At 43.4% G+C, this 22,475-nt stretch overlaps 1 protein-coding gene across 1 annotated transcript in view; it reads left to right on the top strand.

Moving 5' to 3' along the window:
* The first annotated feature begins 2,464 nt into the window (after positions 1-2,464).
* Positions 2,465-22,475, top strand: part of LOC109889595 (neuron navigator 2) — a 140,711-nt gene continuing 120,700 nt past the window's right edge. The window contains exon 1 of the mRNA XM_031823102.1: positions 2,465-2,962. Coding sequence (XP_031678962.1) covers positions 2,879-2,962 — 84 coding nt within the window. The 5' untranslated portion in view covers positions 2,465-2,878. The remainder of the gene's footprint in view (positions 2,963-22,475) is intronic.

The following is a 22,475-nucleotide window of genomic DNA, read 5'->3' on the forward strand; positions in this document are numbered from 1 at the left end:
AAATAGCACAGTTGGTTAGGAGTCCATAAAACGGCAGCCATCCCCTCCGGCTATCAGGTATGAAGGTAAGACCCAGATGCAGACCACGTCGAATAGTTGAATGATCCAATAGGGGCAGACAATAGACAGGTCAAGATAGGCAGGGGTCAGTAAACCACAGGTAAGGCAATGGTACCGGATGGCAGGCAGGTTCAGGGTCAGGGTAAGCAGAGGTCAAAAATCCAGCGGGGGGCAAAGGTACAGGTCGGTAGGCAGGCTCAGGGTCAGGAGCAGGCAGAGTGTTCAGGCAGGCGTGCTCGGAGTCAGGACAGGTAAGCGTCAAAACCAGGGAGGCAAGAAAAGAGAGACTGGGTAAAAACAGGAGCTGAGAAACAAAACGCTGGTTGACTTGACAAACAAGACAAACTGGCAAAGGACAAACAGAAAACACAGGTATATATACACAGAGGACAATGGGGAAGATGGGCGACACCTGGAGGGGGGTGGAGACAATCACAAGGACAGGATATATACACAGGGGATAATGGAGAAGATGGGTGACACCTGGAGGTGGGTGGAGACAATCACAAGGACAGGAAATATACACAGGGGATAATGGAGAAGATGGGTGACACCTGGAGGTGGGTGGAGATAATCACAAGGACAGGTGAAATAGATCAGGATGTGACACTGGCGCCGTTTCCCTGTGAAATCAAAGACATAGCTCCCTCGCAGCTGCTTGATTAAACATGTTTCTATTATACAATTAAATAGTCTCTGCCTTAATCTTTGGATTGAGTTTTCCACAACAATATGTTATACTACACACAACTGGTATTACGCTATTACAGTAGGCAATACACTGTTTTGCAGGTCTACCTACCTTTGCTTAGGGAAAATAAGTAATGTAACTGTAAGTTTGACTTAAAAGACTTCTCAGCCGTCTGATTTCCTACTCACTTCTCCCTAAACTATTATAAGGGGCCATGGTTTAGTGAGTTACCAGTTGTGTAAAATACCTAAGTAAAAATACTTTGTCGTTTCTGGGGGGTATCTATACTTTACCATAATATTTTTGACTACTTTTATTCTTACTCCACTACATTCCTAAAGAAAATACGTACTTTTTACTCCCATACATTTTCCCTGACACCAAAAAGTACTCGTTACATTTTGAATGCTGAGGTAGGAGAGAATTATGGTCCAATTCACACACTTATCAATATAACAAGTTGTCATCCCTACTGCCTCTGATCTGGCGATGATGATGATGTCTGGGTGTGCCCGTGTGTCCGTAAGCGGCAGGAAAAAACTCAGAGAATAGTTTTATTTGTCTTTAGACCCACATTCAAAAGTGTCAAACAGGCATGAATATTTCTTGCTCAATGAGCGGGGCGGGGTCACTTTGGTGTTTCCACCTACTTCTGGTGTAGGACCATCATGCGTGATGGGATTTACAACCAATTCCCTAGTACACCCAGCCTGTAGACAGTCCAGTTAGTTAGTTATAATGTATTCACCTGGTTATTGCATTATGTTATAACAACCTACCACTAATTTCAAGGAGATGGAAAGTTCAAGAATGTATCATTCCGAAAAGTCGAGCATTTTCATACAGTAAGTAGCCTAGTGAAGCTCGATGCCCCTGCGGTCGAAAGTGCAATAAATGAATAGCGGAGGTTACGTCTTTTGACACTAGATGGCAGAAAATTCATTGCTAAAAGTTCGCATGGGAACGAGCTCTATAGATGGAACAAGAAAGCTGTGCCCCCAAAAAAACTATTGAAAATTTGCCTGGCGCTCACTGTGGTGACGTAATGATTTGATGGGGATGGGGAAGCATGGTCTGTGCTGGTGCACGATGTGCGCACGGGAGATGAGCGTTTCATATTCTTGCATGGATATTCAGCGAACACAGGATTTTATTGCGGTGAGTGTTTTACATTTCAAGAATTTTCCCACAGTGATATATATCATGTTGGACTACGTTCCTTTTGGAGTGCATTTGTAGAGGTTTCTTTTTTACATTGCGTTCACAGTCAGAATATCATTCATGTTGTAGGTTACTTCTAATGGGGAAACTTTAAATGCGTTAACTACTATAGTCTGCAGCTTATTTGGGTAACTTTAGTTTAGTGACAGTGTGGAGTTTTGAGAATCATCGATTTTCCTAAACGATGATGATGACGATCACGAAGATGATGTATCAATTTAATCTAACCTTACAAATAGATATTCCTTGCAGCTAAATGTTCATAAAATACATTTAGGTTGCAACTGCCAGATGGTGATTACTTATCTTTAAATACAGTTTAGTTCAGCTGCAATATCTGTTGGCATCTCAACTGATCAGATTATCTCCAACAATCATAAAAAGACAACAGTCTCCATGGGGCCCAACATCTCTGACTGCAGCATTAGTGTGATTTACATGGTGGGTAATTCAAGCTCTTCTCTCAGATCATGCGTGATGGAACTGTATTTAAGCCCATTGGACTGAACTATGCTCATCAGAGCTCATCATCAGTGGGTTAAACCCTATCAATTCCAATGAAGGCAGGGCATCACTGCTGCAGGCTGCATCCCTAACTAATCACCATGGGTCAGAGACCAGCATCCTCTGGGACCCAGTTTCTCCTGTCAATCCTGTGGCCCAGTCCTCAATGCAGCATCTCTGGGTTGAGACTGAAGAAGCAGAGCTATGGTTGACCTCACCACTGCCAGAGTCCTTTGGGAGGTATCGAATCTGATCATTTCTTTTGAGAAGTGGTGTATCCTTATTGACAACCTGTGAAGAAGGATCTGGGATTTCCCTTCCCCTTGGGGATTATTGGGTTGTGGATATTGACGAGTTGGGACTGAGCAGAGAAGAGAGGGGGTATCTGGCATTCAGCCTGAGATGGAATCGGGAGCTGAGGGGAGCCAGCACCAGCACCAGCACCAGAGGAAGCCTGTGACACATGCATTGGAGGACCAGAAAAAGGTAAGTGGAGGTCACTATGCTGTCTGTCTCTCTGTCTGTTCCCTAATGACCTCTAGGTAGCTGCCCTGAAGCCCTGCTCCACAGTGGTCATCATGTCACAAACAGGAGCTCGTTGATTTTGACATAATGATGTTAAGGTGGTGTATCAAATCAGCGGATGGTGCACCATGTGTCTCAGTGTCGATGGTTGATTCTTTGGACAAATCCTATGCTGACATCAAAATTTGTGCATGTCACAGGAGTTTCTGAATGCTTTCATCTCTGAATCTGAATAGGACTAAATTATTGAGTAGTGATATAAGTCATTTTGATTGTCATCTGTTGGAAAACTTAGAAATGGTATGAAAGAATATAAATGATGAATACAAAAGTATTGTTATGCTTGGCTAGATACAATATGTACATTTGCAGAGTTGATTATGTGTCTTTTATAAGAGAGTTATTGGAGAACCCGTCCCCCATCTGTTCAGGCCTTAGACCAGGATCTTAAAAGGGGGTTCTCTGCGGTAGCTAGGTTGTCACCCCACCCCACCTCCATGGCTGGCAGCTGGGGCAGCATATATTGGTCACGCTTTGCTGAAGCGTCAACTTTGAACTGTGGGGCTGTCGTAGAAATTAGGTAATTTGTTTTGATAAATCGCTTTTGATGACTTCCCGTGTGGAAGTCTCCCTTTGAACAAAGTAAAGCTTGGTGTTGAGTATTATTACATTAGACCCCTCACTCTCGCCTTATGGCAACCTAATTGCCTTGTTACTCCTAACTCATTGTTGTCCTTCATTCAGCCGACCCTGATTTGTCATTATTTCATCTGTGGCTGATAAAATGTTATATTTGTTCAGACCTGCGGTTTCTATGATTCAGTGTTCTTGGATTCTTGATGGGTACAGGTAGAAGAATGCTGTTTGTTACATATTTAGAATGTTATATCATTTTTGTGCGTCTCTGAGCGATCTTCTATCAATTCCCGGGGCCATACGATGCAAAACTCGTCATACTGGCTGTATTTCTGCCTGCTTGAACGGCGAATAGCTCAGATACACATGAAAACATCAAATGACCCCGGGAATAGATAAAACATCGCTCAGAGATCCACAAAAACAATATAACATTCGAAATGGGTGAAGCTTTTTTTTTTACGCATCGTAAATCTCCAATAGTTTGCCAAAAGTACAGTACATTTAAAAAAAAGTATGTTAAACATAAGTGGAGAGGGTCAAAAGCTTCAAGTTTCTCGGCGTGCACTTCACTGGGGACCTGAAATGGTCCCACCACAGCGCCTCTTCAACCTCAGGCGGCTGAAATTCGGCATGGCCCCTGAGACCCTCGCAATCTTCGACAGATGCACCATTGAGAGCATTCTGTCGGGCTGAGTCACCGCCTGGCTCTTTCGGAGGGCAGTGCCATCAGCCCAACGCACCGTCTGGGGCACGTTGCATGCCCTCATTAAGGTCTATTCACTGTGCTACCACGAAGACGGTACAGGTGCATCGGAGCCGGGACAGAGAGACTGAGAAACAGCTTCTATCACCAGGCCATCAGACTGTTGAACAGCCATCACTAGCCAGCTACCTGCATGGTACTCAGCCCTGCCCCATGTATATAGATAGAGTCATTGAAAGCTGGTCACATCATATTCTGTTTATAAACTGTTGTTTCCTCAGAAGATGATGTGTATATACTGTATTCTCATCCTATATACCTACTACTGTACATACCGTTTTCTTTTCCAAATGAAATACTGTCCCTACACACCACATATTTATATTCTGAATTCTCACACATGCACACTCTAATACATTGGGGCAAAAAAGTATTTAGTCAGCCACCAATTGTGCAAGTTCTCCCACTTAAAAAGATGAGAGGCCTGTAATTTTCATCATAGGTACACTTCAACTATGACAGACAAAATGAGGGGGAAAAAAATCCAGAAAATCACTTTGTAGGATTTTTAATGAATTTATTAGCAAATTATGGTGGAAAAAAACTTTTGTTATTGACCAAATACTTAATCTCAATACTTTGTTATATACCCTTTGTTGACAATGACAGAGGTCAAACGTTTTCTGTAAGTCTTCACAAGGTTTTCACACACTGTTGCTGGTATTTTGGCCCATTCCTCCATGCAGATCTCCTCTAGAGCAGGAATGTGTTTTGGGGCTGCTGCTGGGCAACACAGACTTTCAACTCCCTCCAAAGATTTTCTATGGGGTTGAGATCTGGAGACTGGCTAGGCCACTCCAGGACCTTGAAATGCTTCTTACGAAGCCACTCCTTCATTGCACAGGTGGTGTGTTTGGGATCATTGTCATGCTGAAAGACCCAGCCATGTTTCATCTTCAATGCCCTTGCTGAGGAAGGAGCTTTTCACTCAAAATCTCACGATACATGGCCCCATTGATTCTTTCCTTTACATGGATCAGTTGTCCTGGTCCCTTTGCAGAAAAACAGCCTCAAAGCATGATGTTTCCACCCCCATGCTTCACAGTAGGTATGGTGTTCTTTGGATGCAACTCAGCATTCTTTGTCCTCCAAACACAACGAGTTGAGTTTTTACCAAAAAGTTATATTTTGGTTTCATCTGACATTCTCCCGATCTTCTTCTGGATCATCCAAATGCTCTCTAGCAAACTTCAGACGGGCCTGGACATGTACTGGCTTAAGCAGGGGGACATGTCTGGCACTGCAGGATTTGAGTCCCTGGCGGCGTAGTGTGTTACTGATGGTAGGCTTTGTTACTTTGGTCCCAGCTCTCTGCAGGTCATTCACTAGGTCCCCCCATGTGCTTCTGGGAGCCCCAGATCGAGGGTGATTATCAGTGGTCTTGTATGTCTTCCATTTCCTAATAATTGCTCCCACAGTTGATTTCTTCAAACCAAGCTGCTTACCTATTGCAGATTCAGTCTTCCCAGCCTGGTGCAGGTCTACAATTTTGTTTCTGGTGTCCTTTGACAGCTCTTTGGTCTTGGCCATAGTGGAGTTTGGAGTGTGACTGTTTGAGGTTGTGGACAGGTGTCTTTTATACTGGTAACAAGTTCAAACAGGTGCCATTAATACAGGTAACGAGTGGAGGACAGAGGAGCCTCTTAAAGAAGAAGTTACAGGTCTGTGAGAGCCAGAAATCTTGCTTGTTTGTAGGTGACCAAATACTTATTTTCCACCATAATTTGCAAATAAATTCATTAAAAATCCTACAATGTGATTTTCTGGATTTTATTTCATCATTTTGTCTGTCATAGTTGAAGTGTACCTATGATGAAAATTACAGGCCTCTCTCATCTTTTTAAGTGGGAGAACTTGCACAATTGGTGGCTGACTAAATACTTTTTTGCCCCACTGTATATCTACTTTGTACTGCTATTTCTTGATTTCTTGTCGTGAAAGTTAGTCAAAGTTAGTCAAATTAGGCAGTTGTTTTCACAGTCCACATGTGCCCCAACTGTGCCCTCCTTGAATTACACTTATTGGCACTTTTATAACAAAGCACACATTTCATAACCATTTCTGTTGAGTTTGTTGAAAGTTGTTATAGAGTCAGACATAACGTCTGTTTGTCTTTGTGTGTTCTTACGTTGGTGCACATCTAGGCTCTGCAGCACTATATATTCATATTTGTTTTTTTTCTGCAAGCTCTGTATGGTGTGATGAGTGGCTCCCGAGTGGTGCAGCAGTCTAAGGCACTGCATCTCAGTGCTAGAGGTGTCACTACAGACGCTGGTTCAATTCCAAGCTGTATCACTACTGGCCGTGATTGGAAGTCCCATAGGGCTGTGCACAATTGGACCAGCATTGTCCGGGTTAGGGTTTGGCTAGGGTAGACCATCATTCTAAATAAGAATTTGTTATTAACTGAATTGCCTAGTTAAATAAAGGTGAAATAAAAGTGAATTGTTTTGCTGATCCTATGTAGTGTTGGACAGAGCTTTGTCTCCTCTCCTTTCCTCACTGTGGAGTTGGAGGAGAGGACTTCTATGTGAACTAGGGTCCTGTCAAATGCGTTAGCTGTAGTCACTGACATTGATCCTAATCAGTTTATAGGGCCTGGAAATAATGGTGGATTGTCCATAGTTATGGAGGGGCATCAAGTGATCCTGTCAAAAGGTATTAGACTACACAGAGCCAGGGTATATTTAGCTCAGACTTTGTCTTTACGATCGTTTGTAAAAGTTCAGCCTAAAGTATGAGATTAGATGACGTGATTGAGGATGAGGAGTACTGTACTATTCAAGAGGGTTACTACTATTTTCTTCATATATTCGTTCATATTAGTCCATAATCTGTGCGTCATATTTCATAAATCCAGAGTAATATTTTTCTCTATCCTTGTAGCTAGGAGTTTTGTGTTACCCTGTCACCACAGTCTCGGTCTCCCATGGAAAGGGGTGGCATTGATTGATTGATTGATTTCGCTAAAGATAAAAGGAAGGTGTAATGGATGGTTGTACACCTGTGATATGAACGGTGCGATATGGTGGAATATGCAATTCATTGTTTTATTCGGAATGTACACACATCCATCATCAACCTCGGGGATTAGGCCATATGGTGAGAGCTGTGCCGTTGCATTCTGAGTCTAAATATCATTCTCCACTTTTTAATGGATGACAATTTGATCTCAGGGAGAGAATTGCTCTCCTGCAGAAATGAGAGAATGTCCACACATCTTCTCTCTGCTGTATAAACATTTAGACATTCTTCTACTTCACAGTGAAGCAGGTGTGCTATTCTGCCCAAAGCAACCATAGATTACAGACACAAAAGCTTGCAAGGGGGACAATGGTAAGACTATTAAATTGCGTGTTTATCCTGAGGATTGTCCCTGAACTGTGGGTGAGGTCACCCAGAATCTCATGTTTCCTTCTGGTTGTAAATCTGATTAGACATCTGTTCTTTTAGAAGGTGTCAATATCATCTTTACCTACCATGCTGCAGCTGCAGTGGTAAAACACACACACGCACACGCACATGCACACACACACACACGCACGCACGTGCCCACACACACACACACTTTTGGACAGAGCTTAAATCATGCTCTTCTAATGTGAGGAACCCCCTGCGATGTCTCAGTAATATCAACCCATGATCCCCTCCATGGCGCAGTGCACTTACTAAGGGGAACACCATTAACAAGCACTGGCCCCTTCAGGGGCCATACTAAAGAACAGAGAACCAGAGGGGACTGGAGCTTACAAGCCTCTTCAGGGGCCCTACTAACGAACAGAGAACCAGAGGGGACTGGAGCTTACAAGCCACTGAAGGGACTGACTGGTACTGTCTGTGGGATGGAAATGCGGAGAAGTTGGAGAATGGACGGCACTTGTTTCAATTAGGTCCTCCTCTAGGCCCTGAAGAACAGGTCGAGGGGCAGAGCTGTGACACCTGAGGGGGGGCAGGAGTGTTCCTTACACCCCACTACTGCTGTACCTGTCCTGGTTCTGCTATGGGTTCATTTGGATTCGGAAGAATAAGAAGGGCCATGTGGTGTGTGGTGAATGCTAATAAGCAGGATGCCTTTGATGTACAAAATGTGTGTGTGATAATGCTTCAGCCTGAATATGTGGCTCCAGTGGCCCTATGCTCATCTCTCAATGACCGTCTGTTGGCGAAGTACCCTGTTAGTGTTTTGTAGGTTGAATAGGAACAGTGTTGTGCGGTTAAGCTGAGGGTATGGGTTGTTGTAGGCTGTGCTATTTTCAGAACCACAGTGCTGTAGGCAGATCAGTGAGACAGTGTGATGGAATCGTTCACCTTGGCTATGTGCCTTAGTCTTGCAGAAGCATCCCCCACTGGCCTCCCCTCGGACCATCTGTCACTGGCATCACAAGTTATTATTACAGGATTATAGATATGATTTTCAGTGCCCAAATTCTCTAGGCTTGTTCTTTCAGATGCACTTCAGTAATCACCTTTTGTTCACAGCCAAAGCATCCCAGTAGTTCAGCTGAGTTTGTCATCTTCAACGTAGATGAACCAATAAATGAGGTTTGATGAGTGTTTTGTACGCCCATGATGTTACGGTACTGGTAAAACATTATGTGCTGTACATGGGAACTGTCATTTGGAGAGAATGTGGATGCAATACATCCTGGGATTGCTTAGCATGCGGTTGTTTTTTTGCTTGAGTGAACAGAGCAATAGGGGTGAAACAGGGTTGAGGTCTGGGTTGGGACCAGGGGTATAGGTGACTGGCTGCCTACCCAGGCGAACCTGCAGACGGAGACCTCCCTGACCCTGCCTCTCACTGGGCCCCTGATTACTGGCAACAACCTCATAACAACACCACACTCCATGATCATCATCATCCCAAAGGGCCCCCAAGCAGTAATGCTGAGGTCAGGGTTCATCTGGGTGCTTCCACTAGCTAGCTTTGTGGTATTTCTAATACATTATGTTGCATTACCACTGTTTATGAAGTCTCTATTTGTTTGTTTTAATGCCTAATCATAACCTGTGCCCCCATCTTAGCGACATCCTATAGAAATACATCCACTCTTACAAAAAAGGTCCTATCTAGAACCTTAAAGGGGGTTCTACATGGAACCAAAAAGGGTTCTACCACGAACCAAAAAGGGTTCTCCGATGGGGACAGCCGAAGAACCCTTTTGGAAACCTTTTTTTCTAAGAGTGTAGTCCTCTGTAATGTGCTTATGGTTCGTTACATGAAATGTGTCCATTTTGCGTCCATTTGATGTTTTAAGTAGAAATTGTGCATCAATATTGAATTTGATATTAAATGAAGTGCCCTTTAATATAGTCCAGATGTAAAGTTCAATAAATCTGATTTTTAATATGAATAAAGTTTTTCTGAAGTGACAAAATGCTGCATTTTGGCATGTCCCTCCGTGTCCCCTCCGTGTCCCCTCTGTCCCCTCTCATGTCCCTCCGTGTCCCCTCTGTGACTTCTAGGAATAATTGATCAATCAATCAAATTCTAATGCCCTTCTTTTTTTTACATCCGAAGATGTACACAAAGTGCTGACACAGAAACCCAGCCTAAAACCCAACAATCCCTCCCAAGTTTTCACCATCATTGTAAAAGCCCTAGTCGTTTTGTTTCTTTGGCAAAGTCAATTTTGAATATGATTATTTATTTCATGTGATTAGTGATTCATTTACGCCTGTCCCTCTTTTTCAGGTTCAACTCTGTGACATGAACTGAACTCGTGTTCTAATATGGTGAAGCTATCATATTTTGATACGTTTTTCAAAAGAAACCTAAAAACCTAGAAATCTAATAGAAAAATCGTAGTGTAAAAACAGGTGAGCTGGTTTGTCACTTTTTGGTGGGAAACTGAGCGAGTCAAGCATAACACATCAACCCTGTTACACATTGATAGAGGATACCTATATCAGTTGTCCGACTGAAATGTGTCTTCCGCATTTAACCCAACCCCTCTGAATCAGAGAGGTGCGTTGGGCTGCCTCCTCATCTCCTGCGCCCGGGGAACAGGGGGTTAACTATTTTCTCAGGACAACAGATTTGTACCTTGTCAGCTCAGGGATTCGTCATCCAGCAACCTTTCACATACTGGCCCAACACTCTAACCACTAGGCTACCTCCCGCCCCATATAAGACAGGCTAGAGCATTTTTTACAATCATTTTTGGGGTGAAGCTTGCATTCAATTGCCCCTCCCTGTTGCACACAAGCTTCCATTCCTCCTGTCACAAGGGGAGTTATGGCTGATTTAAGATGAAATTGTCAACCATGTTACAGTCAACCCTGTTACAGTCAACCATGTTACAGTCAACCATGTTACAGTCAACCCTGTTACTTTATTTGGCACTTAATAGGCACTTACTATAGTCTTTTTTTTTACCCCCTTGAGATGGGAAAACATATTTTTTGTATTAAGTTGAAAATGTGCTCTTTATGACAGGATGTATAAAACAATATATATATAAATCACCAAGTTACACTACCCAAAAGGGACTCATTTTGTGAAATAACCCTTATATTGACATGGTTGAGGAAGTGTGGTGTCCGGCTGCAATGATGAGTTCACTTTGGAGGAAACATACAGTATCTGAGAGCTACTCTTCAGGGACAGGATGTATTGCAGTCGGTAATAGAGATCGTAAAACGTGTTTTCATCTGAGAACCAGTGGCGGGACAAAATCCCATTAAAGGTTAAGGCTACCATTTAAAGTGGAACTGGCAGCGTTTTAACTACTTTGCCGATATGAAACAAACAGACAATCATACGATCAGTAAACAATATCAAATTCGCAGTTTATGCTACAAAACCAAATTTACAAGAGGTTTTAAAAGTAGGTTCTATTTGATTCAACGTTCCATGACGTACACTAAGGCATTTTTGGCAGTATGGGTGGATGCATTTCAATGCATGATTCATATGATTCACCAATAGATTTATTGGTATAAAGAAATATTGCTCTCAGATTGTAAATCACATTGTTTGATGCCTCCATTCGGGATGCACTGTTTCAGTTTCAATGACTCAATATTTTTGGGGAAAAAATGGAAGAATGTAACTAAGGTTGGCAAAGTCAATGCAATCAAACTGGCAAGGGAAATGATCACAAGTCAGTCATAACGTGGCTAATATGCTAGCATATCTATTTCTGTAGCAGGCTAAAAACACAGAGCCTAACGTTAGCTAGATAGCTAGCTGGCTGCAAGCAGGATGTCATGTCATTGGAGGAGTGGGTGAGTGACTAACTATTTCCCCTCGTATTGATTTTCACCGGGGCAGGCAGCACCCCGGGACAGACAGGGCCGACTTCAAGCAATGCCCATGGCAAAACGGGCTACAACCCAGGATAGAACCAATAGCCCAGTCGATCAGGGGATTGTGCCTCTGGAGCCAGGACAACCCCAAAACCACAGGTGCATGAGTTGATTCGATGGGCAGGATCTGCATAAACTCACTGTGATTACCCTACACTCTCAGGTTAATGGGACACGTGGAGTGGGTGACTCTGCCAATAGAGCGCCCATACAATGCTCTGACGTTCATGGGAATGGAGAGGGGTGGTGTGGGGATTCCCAGCTCCGACACCAGGTAGCGTCCATAAAGCTCTCATCGGCCTATGAGTCTATGAGCACCCGAAGAGATTTGGACTGGTCAATTCACAACAGGGTAGAATAGAGAGGGGTACGAGCAATGGAAGATGGAAACTCCCCGTATGGCTCACCAGCGTACTCGTATTAGTACCTCCTTGATGATCCTTGTTCTTTAATGGGCAGGTATATCAAAATGTCCCATAGCTCCACAATGCAAACAGCTCTGGGTGTTAAGTCTGCGTATGCGCGGGGCCTCCTGGGTGGCGCAGTGGTCTAAGGCACTGCATCGCAGTGCTAGCTGTGCCACCAAAGACCCTGGGAGACCCAATCTAGCCCTGCCCAGTAGCATGGGCTCTGGAGGAGATGACTCGACAGCCCTTGGTGACCTCCGAGAAACTTCGGCCGACATCAGATTCACTCGGATATGTGGGCTTTGGGGATTTCCGGGATTCCTCGGAAGCAAGGTGGAAATTGAGGACGAACGTCGGCGACAGGGAACAGACTCTCTCTCCCTCCTACGTTCCCGTAGCCGCCCATCGATCCGGATGGTCAAGGCTATGGGGTGTCACTGTAGTGGCGGGCTGCCTCACAGACATTCCGCGGAATTGCTCCAGCAATGTGTTGAAGGCACAGTCCTGACGTTCCTCCGAGGTCTGGAATCTTTCCAGAAGACCTTGAAGTAACTCCTCGTGTCTTCCAATGGTGGCTCACTGGGAGGAGACAGCATTGCGGAGCTGGTCCGAATCTGCTGGGTCAGTCATGCCAGTTCGAACTCTCACGACTCAGGATATGATCCAGATGCAGACACGGGAGATGGATAGTACAGTTCTCAGATCATTTATTAGAAACACGGGGCAGGCAAAGAGTAAGTCGAGTGCAGGCAGAGGTTCGTGATCAGGTCAGAGTCAGGCAGGTACAGGACGGCAAGGCAGGCTCAGGGTCAGGGCAGGCAGAATGGTCAGAACTGGGAAAAACTAGGAAACAGAACTAGAGAAACAGGAAGGCGGGAAAGACCGCTGGTAAGACCTGACAAGGCAAACTGGCAACAGACAGAGTATAAATACACAGGGGATAATGGGAAGATGGGCGACACCTGGAGGGGGGTGGAGACAAGGACAAAGACAGGTGAAACAGATCAGGGTGTGACACCTTATTGCTATAGAATTTTCACAAATGCCTTAGAATGTTTGGGAATTACGTATACTAAGAATTTATGAAAATGTGAAAATGACAATATTTAAGTGCCAGCTTGTCAGAGTTTTTTTTTTAAGTATTAGATTCCTCCTGGGGGTGTATATGAACAGATTTGAATAAGATTTCATGTTGCTAGAATGCTGTCAGTTCCACTTTAAGGATCACTATTGATTTAAGAATTGATTTTCTATTCTAGTTAGTGCATGTTTTACCGTGTCCTCCTTCGCCTAAACCAAGGAGAATATGTGTAAGGAATTACCAATGTGATACAGGTTTCTGTCTCAAGAAGTAGAATTTGTCATCAATTTTCAAAGAATGATAATGATGAGTGCAAATTGTAATGCCCTTAAAAATATATAAAATTCATGCTTGAATTGAATGTGAGTATGGCATGTTGGCATTTACTTGGTATCTCAAACAAACCATATGACACAGAACACCTGATAGGGAAATTTGGCATATCATTTGCATGAAAGTGACAAGAATCTGAAAGATCCATGCTGTAAACCTAGTTGTGGAGATGCCTGCTCCACAGATGGTCGTTTAATTCAGTCATAAAGGAGCAGTTTGGCCCACAGCCAAAGCTAATCTACTAGCAGTCTCTGGAATATAAGTATGAATGGCTATAAATGAATTTAAATGAATTAACTTGTGAAAAGTACTGTTCTCATCTCATACCTATACTGTCACTGGCTTGGGTGTCTATGGTAAATGTTTATCAGATATGATCATTCGTATCACTCCTTATGAGTTTTAAGCAGCACTATTAGTCTCGAACCCATTGATACTGTCTCATTGAAAGCCCATACTGAATGTGTTTTATGCCGTTCCCTGATGACTGTCCTTCTAGGATACAGTAGATGTTCAAGCACACTGATAGTTGGAGAGATTTGAGGAATGTTGTGTGTTTGACCCAGCGTTTGAAGCGGACAAGCCAGTCTGGATGATTTAAACGCAGCAGGGCACCAGCTGAAACAGATGGGACTGACTGGCCAGATGTGATGTTTATACTGTACTATAAACTCTGTACTATACACTACACCTGGATTGGATGGCTTCTCTGATGGACCAACTGAGTAATGGATTAAACTGTAGAACTGTAAGATCTCGTTGCCAGAAGTTTTGGATCAGGCTGCAGCAGAGCAGAAGCTGGCTAATGGACACTGGCTGACGATGGAGAGGAATGTGAGCCCCAGACAGACTCCTCACCCCTCCATCTGTTCAGAAGGTGTTCTTACACCTGGACACCTGCCTCACTGCCTGTAGGAATGCATCCCTCACTCCCTCTCACTAAACTATAGTTTAATGTTCTGTGGGGGGGGGGGGGGGGGGATGCATTTTTAATGGAAGCATAACTATATAAAATATTGAGCAGTATATCCCTGAGGCTGTTTAGCTGAATATACCTTTCCCCAGTTTGATATGCTCTACATACAATATAGTGGTCACCCCTGGTGTCTCAACCTGACTTCCTGTTTCCTCAATCACATAAGCTGCTCTAAAGGGTACGACTGAGCTCCAGACTGCTGGAACATTGTTATAGGCAGACATTCAGACACATTATGCAGGGCTCCTCCCCTGCCTCTCCTCCTGCTGTTTTCTAATAGAGGATGCCTCCATCGTGGGGTTATTGATGACCAGCTGTCAGGCTGCCATTGGAGGAGCCAATTAACATGGAAAACAGGGCATTCATTAATAATAATGTCCATCTGGGATTTAGAGACTGATTCATCTGGCCTTTCTGACAAATGTGAAAGAACCACAGATACCGTGGAACAATTTAAAAAAAAACTTTATTTAATTAGGCAAGTCAGTTAAGAACAAATTCTTATTTACAATGACAGCCTAGGAAGCTGCCTTGTTCAGGGGCAAAACAACAGACTTGTACCTTATCGGCTCAGGGATTCATTCCACACACCTTTCAGTTACTGGCCCAACGCTCTAACCACTAGGCTACCTGCCGCCCCTCGAACAAAATGAGGAACATCTGTAAGGCTGAGACCTATTTCCCCAACGACCCTGTGTTGGTGACCCCAACGTGATACTTAGGTGCTCATTAGCGCTATACCTCCTTCATTTGTGGTTCCTGTTACCTGTGCCTCGGTACTCTGTAACAGTAGTATAGTAGTGCTAATTCAGAGAGGCTGCTGCCTACATGGAGACCCAATCACTGGCCGCTTTAACAAATGGATCACGAGTCACTTTAGATAATGCCGCTTGAATAATTTTTACATATCTTACATTACTCATATCATATGGATATACTGTATTTTATACCATCTATTGGTATAAACACCTGCGAACCATGTGTATGCGACCAATAAAAATGTGTTTTTGGTTCGATTTGATTTGCCCCAGAACACTATGTGTTATTTAGCAGTAGGAGCTTGCTGCACGTTTCTTCACCCAAGGCTGCTACTGTCACTTCGAGGTGACTTCCGTCACTGCGTTCAAGCGAGGGCAGACTCGCCAGCGTGCAGCAGCGATGTCTGGATGACATCATCTCCTTATTAATATTGCAATGAGAGTAGTAAACCCTGTCTTCACGTCAGGTTGCTGTGATTCAGTCTGGCTGGCTGTCTGTTCCGCCACTGTGGAGGTCTGGAGGTCCCCGTGGAACTGCTGTGGTGTAGCTGGGAGGAGCCTGGTGAGAGGAACCTCCAGTTATACACGCTGATCACACTTTGCTATGGTGTAGGAGGTTCTGCTTGTTGCCTGTGTTCAGCCTTCAGTGCCCAGGGGAATGAGTTGCCCCGAGAGACCGTCCATTTGACCACTTTGTCACCGTCTCTCGCTCTCTCTCTTTCTTTCCTCTCTCTCTCTCTCTCTCTCTGTCTCTCCCTATCTCTAGTCTCCCTCTTTCTCTCTCTCTCTCTCTCTCTCACCCCTGTTGTAATAGAAATTTGTTGTTTCCTTTCTTCACTGCAAGAGATTAGCATGGAGGGTTGTGTCCCACTGAACAGCTTATCAGTGTGTGTGTGTGTGTGTGTGTTTGATACAAGTATGTGTCAAATACATTTCCATGGTACTGTTATTGACTGCATTGTAGGTATTTGTTGCCATACAGTGTATGCTGTTCTGAAAGTGTGGGTAATGCGACTCTGGTTTGCTCATTAACATAAATGACCGTGTCGAAGTATCACCGTGCGCCCGATTCCGTGTATGCATCAAATGTGCACGTGAAGGTGCCAACATTGTTCATCTTGGAAAGCATCTGACGACTGCTTTCCATACAGTCGCCTCTGTGAAATCAATGCTACTGGTTGAAGTGCTATACTGTAGCATTGAATGCACAGTCCAAGGCCGAACTATTTCCATTGGGCATGTCCGCCTATGCCCTGAAGTATCCCTGCAGGATCTCACCCCCCAGTCTCTGTGCCTCAGGAGAAGCTGGTAGTGGGCCAGCCAAGTGATTCTGTAGTAGGCTACTGGCTCCCCTCAGAAGATCGATGGAAGTAGCATATTTGCACAACGTATGTTCACCTGACCTAGCCAATTCATATGGTTATGATAGGCTCCCATATGGTGCTGATGTGAGAGGGAAGGAAGGAGCCAGAAAGACACCAACATTAGCAGGATCAGGCCCTGAGTGTCAGGAGACAGTGGATTACGGCTGTAATCTGCTCGATTGGCTCATCTATTGCCTGTAATCTGCCGTGTTGTCTCAGATCTGGCATTGAGATAACTGCCTGTCAGGGAGCTTAGCCCCCCAAGGCAGCCCAGCCAGCTGCAGTCAGTAGAGGACAGCTTCTGCTGTTGGGTTACCGTCCAGGAAACCTAACCCTGGAAAATCCTAAACTGCAGACTGGGCAAAAACTGGTTGAGTCAATGTCATTTCAAATGAAAAAATCTATTGTGATGACATTGAATCAATGTGGAAAACTGATTGGATTTGAAAAAAGTAATCAACGTAAAGGAATTTCATTTTCCCCCCCCAACCAACTTTTAACCTAAATCCGATGACACGGTGACATTTTTTGTTGATTTCACGTTGAATTCACTTAAATTGACAACTCAACCAAATGTAAATCAGAACTAGAAGTTGAACTGACATATGTGCCTGGTGGGTGGTCTCAGATCTGTTTGTGCTGCCATGCGTGACAATGATCATACAAATGTAGGATCTTAATTTGATCACTCCTTTACTAATTCATTTCATTTGTAAAGTGCTGAAGAAAATACAAATGATGACAATAAAAACTATCCAAAACACAGAACATTGTAAGCAGATAACAATGAAAGCTATATACAGGTGTCATCAGAACCGGTGGACAGGAGAACAGAATTAACATAGGGCCTCGAAAGCTGTTCTGACAGTCTTTAGCTGTGCCTTAAATGAGGCCAGAGACTCTGCAGCCCTGACAATTAATGAAAGTGCGTTCCACAGCCGAGGAGACGCACAACTGAAAGCCCTTTCACCCATCATTTTTAATCTGTTGTGGGGCTGCTGAAGGGAGATGGACTTGGAGGAGTGAAGGGTAACGTGTGTGGCAGGAGGGTAGTATAAAGTCAGACAGGTACTTGGGTCCAGAGTTGTGGATAGCTTGGTAGGTGGGAACCAGGATTTTAAAGTCAATGCGTCAGCATATGGGGAGCCAGTGGAGTTTAAACAGCAGCGTGTCACCCTGCAACCCACTGCTGCCTTGCCTGTGAAGCTAAGCAGGGTTGGTTCTGGTTGGTTCTGGTTGGTCACGGGGTGGGAGACCAGATGTGGCTGGAAGTGGTGTTGGAGGGCCAGTAGGAGGCACTCTTTCCTTTGTGTAATTCAAAAGAAAATATTGCAGTGATGGGAACATTGCCCCGTGTAGGTTGCTGTCTTTCAGATGGGATGTTATACTGGTTTCCTGACTCTCTTTGGTCACTAAAGATATCCCATGGCACTTATCAGAAGAGTAGGAGTGTTAACCCTGGTGTCCCTGGATAAATTCCCAATCTGTCCCTCATGGTCACCTAATTATTCCCAGCTTCCAATTGGCTCATTCCTCCTCCTCTCCCCTGTAAGTATTCTCCAGGTTGTTGCTATATGAGAATGTGTTCTCAGTCAACTTACCTGGTTACATATAATAAATAAAGGTGTGTGTGAGGACACGTACAGCACAGTTCTGGACATATTGTAGCCTTTTTAGGATTTCGAAATGCAAACTTGGAGTGCATTCGAGGTTTAATAAGGATTCTAAAGTTTAAAATGACTTGATTTCCCCTCACGAACGTGCATCAACCCCTACAAAAAATATCCATTCATTATTATCCACATAATGATGAAAATGTCCTGTTGCTGCAGGATTATTTTCCTTCTGTAGGAAACTGGCTCAAATTAAGATCCTACATTTTTAGGAGTTAGCGAGACTAACAGATCTGGGTCCAGGCTAGGAGACTCCAGCCTCTGGTACACTCAACTAGGTCTGTGTTCGAGTTGCAGATGGAGACAATGTTGAAGTCTGGTCTTTGGTTGCAAAGTGTAGTAGGATGACCCCCGACGTAGATGTTTGCAGAGAGTGATACAACACGAGTTTGTTATGTTCTGACGAACAGGATCATGACTGCAATAGTGGTTGTACGTTTCATTTCCTCATTGGACATATGGTTCAACTTCTCTCTCTCTCTCTCTCAATGTCTCTCTTTCTCTTTGTCAGTCTGTCTCGCTCTCTCGCACTGTCCCTCTAGGTAAGGACATGTCTAGTGCCACTGAGCAGAGGCTTATTCTGTTCTACTCCTCATTCCTTTCTCTCCTTTACTCCCTTTCCTGTGTGTCTCTGCCAGGGGCTGTGATCTCTGTGCTCTGTGGACAAAAGAGCTGTAGTGATGATGTGATCAGGGCAGACTGGTGTTGTGTGAGGTAGGCAGGCCATGCCAGAGCTGTGCCACACTACAGATCAGCGACTTGTTTCAGGTCACACCTTGCACTGTCACTTCAGATCTTTGGACATTTTTGGACTAGTGAAGTGTATTCTAATTCAGAATAATGGCTGTGTCAGATGGCCCTGACTCATAACTACCAAAGCACACGACTGTACTCTCATCCTCTTTGGAAAGTAGCACATTCAAGTGTAACCCTCTCACCAGGCTCGAATTTGACTCTCACGATATTAACTTAGCTAGAGTATCTCAACAGCATGGGATGTTAGGTGAGAAGGACATCTCCAAGAAGAATCCCTATTGTAAACTCTCTAGGGTAATGACAAATAGGGTATTAACTTCAGATGGAATGATTATAGATTTTTGTTATTGTATAAGGATATATTCTCCCATGCATTCAATTCAATTGAAACAGAAAAGGACTCCACCAAGGTAACATACACAAGGTTGAAAATGTGCATTATTACATTTTCAAAGCCCCACATCAAAATAAATGAAAATAATTAACCCCAATGAGTCGTGCACACCCGATGTCCAAATTATTTCAAGCCTGCTTAAACCCGTTGGTGCGCGTTGGAGCTTAAAACAAAATGACGACACACATAAAGTCCCGAAGCACCCCACCATTGTGGTTACTCACTACTCGTAGATATTCCCTCAGTGAAGTATGGCAGTTCCTTGCAGGTTTCCTCCCAAGATCCACAGCAAGCACAGCTATCAATGCAGACAGTACTCCTTAGCCGTAACCGATATCCCATGGGAACATGAACTCGTTAATCTTTCCCAAGCAATTCTCTCTCGGTGTCACACGATGCTAGGCTAACCTCAATGCTGCCAAATACCTTCACGATGAGACGGTAGCTTCAGTCTTTACTAAGTCTTTCTTAACAAAATTATAACAAGTCTCTTATAAAATAAAATCAGTATTTTCCTTCAAAACTCAGTAGGAATGGGTTTTGTTCTATTTCTATCGTCTTCTTTTATAATTTTTCTTCACCAAAGGTCATAATGTAATGTCCATCCTTTTCTCAATGTCTCTCTCCCTCTTTTTTCCCCCAGGCCTTCCGTTAACCAGCGACCTTATTGGTCAAAACTTAAACTTAAAAGTAAACCAACCTATTCACTTAAACATTTCCAATTAATTATAACAAATAAATACAATACTTGGTTCTAACAAGGGTATTACACAAGTATTGAGTAAACTGGGAGAGGTGGTACTAAACACGACCGGTCAAGTTTTAGAACTCCTACTCATTCAAGGGTTTTCTTTATTTTAATTTTCTACATTGTAGAATAATAGTGAAGACATCACACCTATGAAATAACACACATGGAATCATGTAGTAACCCAAAAAATGGTTAAACAAATATATTTTAGATTCTTCAAATAGCCACCCTTTGCCTTGATGACAGCTTTGCATACTCTTGGCATTCTCTCACCCTGCTTCACCTGGAATGCTTTTCAACAGTCTTGAAGGAGTTCCTACATATTCTGAGCTTTTCCTTCACTGTGCGGTCCGACTCATTCCAAACCATCTCAATTTGGTTGAGGTCTGGGGATTGTGGACGCCAGATCATCTGGTGCAGCACTCCATCACTCTCCTTCTTGGCAAAATAGTCATTACACAGCCTGGAGGTGTGTTGGGTCATTGTCCTGTTGAAAAAAAAATGTGCAAACTAGTTGGGATGGCGTATTGCTGCAGAATGCTGTGGTAGCCATGCTGGTTAAGTGTGCCTTGAATTCTAACTCAATCACAAAAAATTGTCACCAGCAAAGCACCCCCACACCATAACACCTCCTCCTCCATGCTTTACGGTGGGAAATACACATGCGGACATCATCCGTTCACACACACCGCGTCTCACAATTCTCCAATTTGGTCTCCAGACCAAGGGACAGATTTCTACTGGTTTAATGTCCATTGCTTGTGTTTCTTGGGCCACGCAAATCTCTTCTTCTTAATGGTGTCCTTCAGTAATGGTTTCTTTGCAGCAATTCGACCATGAAGGCCTGATTCACACTGTCTCCTCTGAACAGTTGATGTTGCAATGTGTCTGTTACTTGAACTCTGTGAAGAACTTATTTGGGCTGCAATTTCTGACACTGGTAACTATAATGGATTCATCTTCTGCAGCAGAGGTAACTCTGGGTCTTCCTTTCCTGTAGTGGTCCTCAGGAGAGCCAGCTTCATCATAGCACTTGATGGTTTTTGCGACTGCGCTTAAAGAAACTTTCAAAGTTCTTGAAATGTTCCATATTGACTGACCTTCATGTCTTAAAGTAATGATGACTGTCCTTTGTCTTTGCTTATTTGAGCTGTTCCTGCCATAATGTGGACTTTGGTCTTTTACCAAATAGGGCTATCTTCTATATACCACCCCTACCTTGTCACCACACAACTGATTGGCTCAAACGCATTAAGAAGGACATACATTCCACAAATGAACTTTTCACAAGGCACACCTGTTCATTGAAATGCATTCCAGCTGACTACTTTCATGAGACTTGGTTGAGAGAATGGCAAGAGTGTACAGAGCTGTCATCAAGGCAAAGGGTGGCTATTTGAATCATCTCAAATACAGTGGGGCAAAAAAAGTATTTAGTCAGCCACCAATTGTGCAAGTTCTCCCACTTAAAAAGATGAGAGAGGCCTCTAATTTTCACCATAGGTACACTTCAACTTTGACAGACAAAATGAGAAAGAAAATCCAGAAAATGCCATTAATACAGGTAACGAGTGGAGGACAGAGGAGCCTCTTAAAGAAGAAGTTACAGGTCTGTGAGAGCCAGAAATCTTGCTTGTTTGTAGGTGACCAAATCCTTATTTTCCATCATAATTTGCAAATAAATTCATAAAAAATCCTACAATGTGATTTTCTGGATTTTGTTTTCTCATTTTGTCTGTCATAGTTGAAGTGTACCTATGATGAAAATTACAGGCCTCTCTAATCTTTTTAAGTGGGAGAACTTGCACAATTGGTGACTGACTAAATACTTTTTTGCCCCACTGTATATGTTTTTGTTTAACACTTTTTTGGTTACTACATGATTCCATATGTGTTATTTCATAGTTTGATGGCTTCACTATTATTCTATGATGAAGAAAATAGTCCAAATAAAGAAAAACCCTTGAATGAGTAGGTGTTCTAAAACTTTTGACCGGTAGTGTATGTCTGTAGAAATGTTGGCCAGAGCTGTTATTTCTGTTTGTTCCTCAACTGAGGGATGTGTGGTGTCCGAGCCGTACATTTAGCACACAAATTACAGAAGAGGACGTTCTGCTAACAGGTTCTATGAAAGTTCCTTGCACAGTCTTTTGCAGGAAATGCTCAGTCTATGTGTATTAAATCCATTCTCTGTGAAAATTCTACTCTCTTGAGCTGTCTGACTGAATAGATATTCCTTTTTGCCAAATGAATGAGGAGGAATGGCTG

Source organism: Oncorhynchus kisutch, linkage group LG4 (genome assembly GCF_002021735.2).
Source record: "Oncorhynchus kisutch isolate 150728-3 linkage group LG4, Okis_V2, whole genome shotgun sequence".
NCBI classification, from domain to species: Eukaryota; Metazoa; Chordata; class Actinopteri; order Salmoniformes; family Salmonidae; genus Oncorhynchus; species Oncorhynchus kisutch.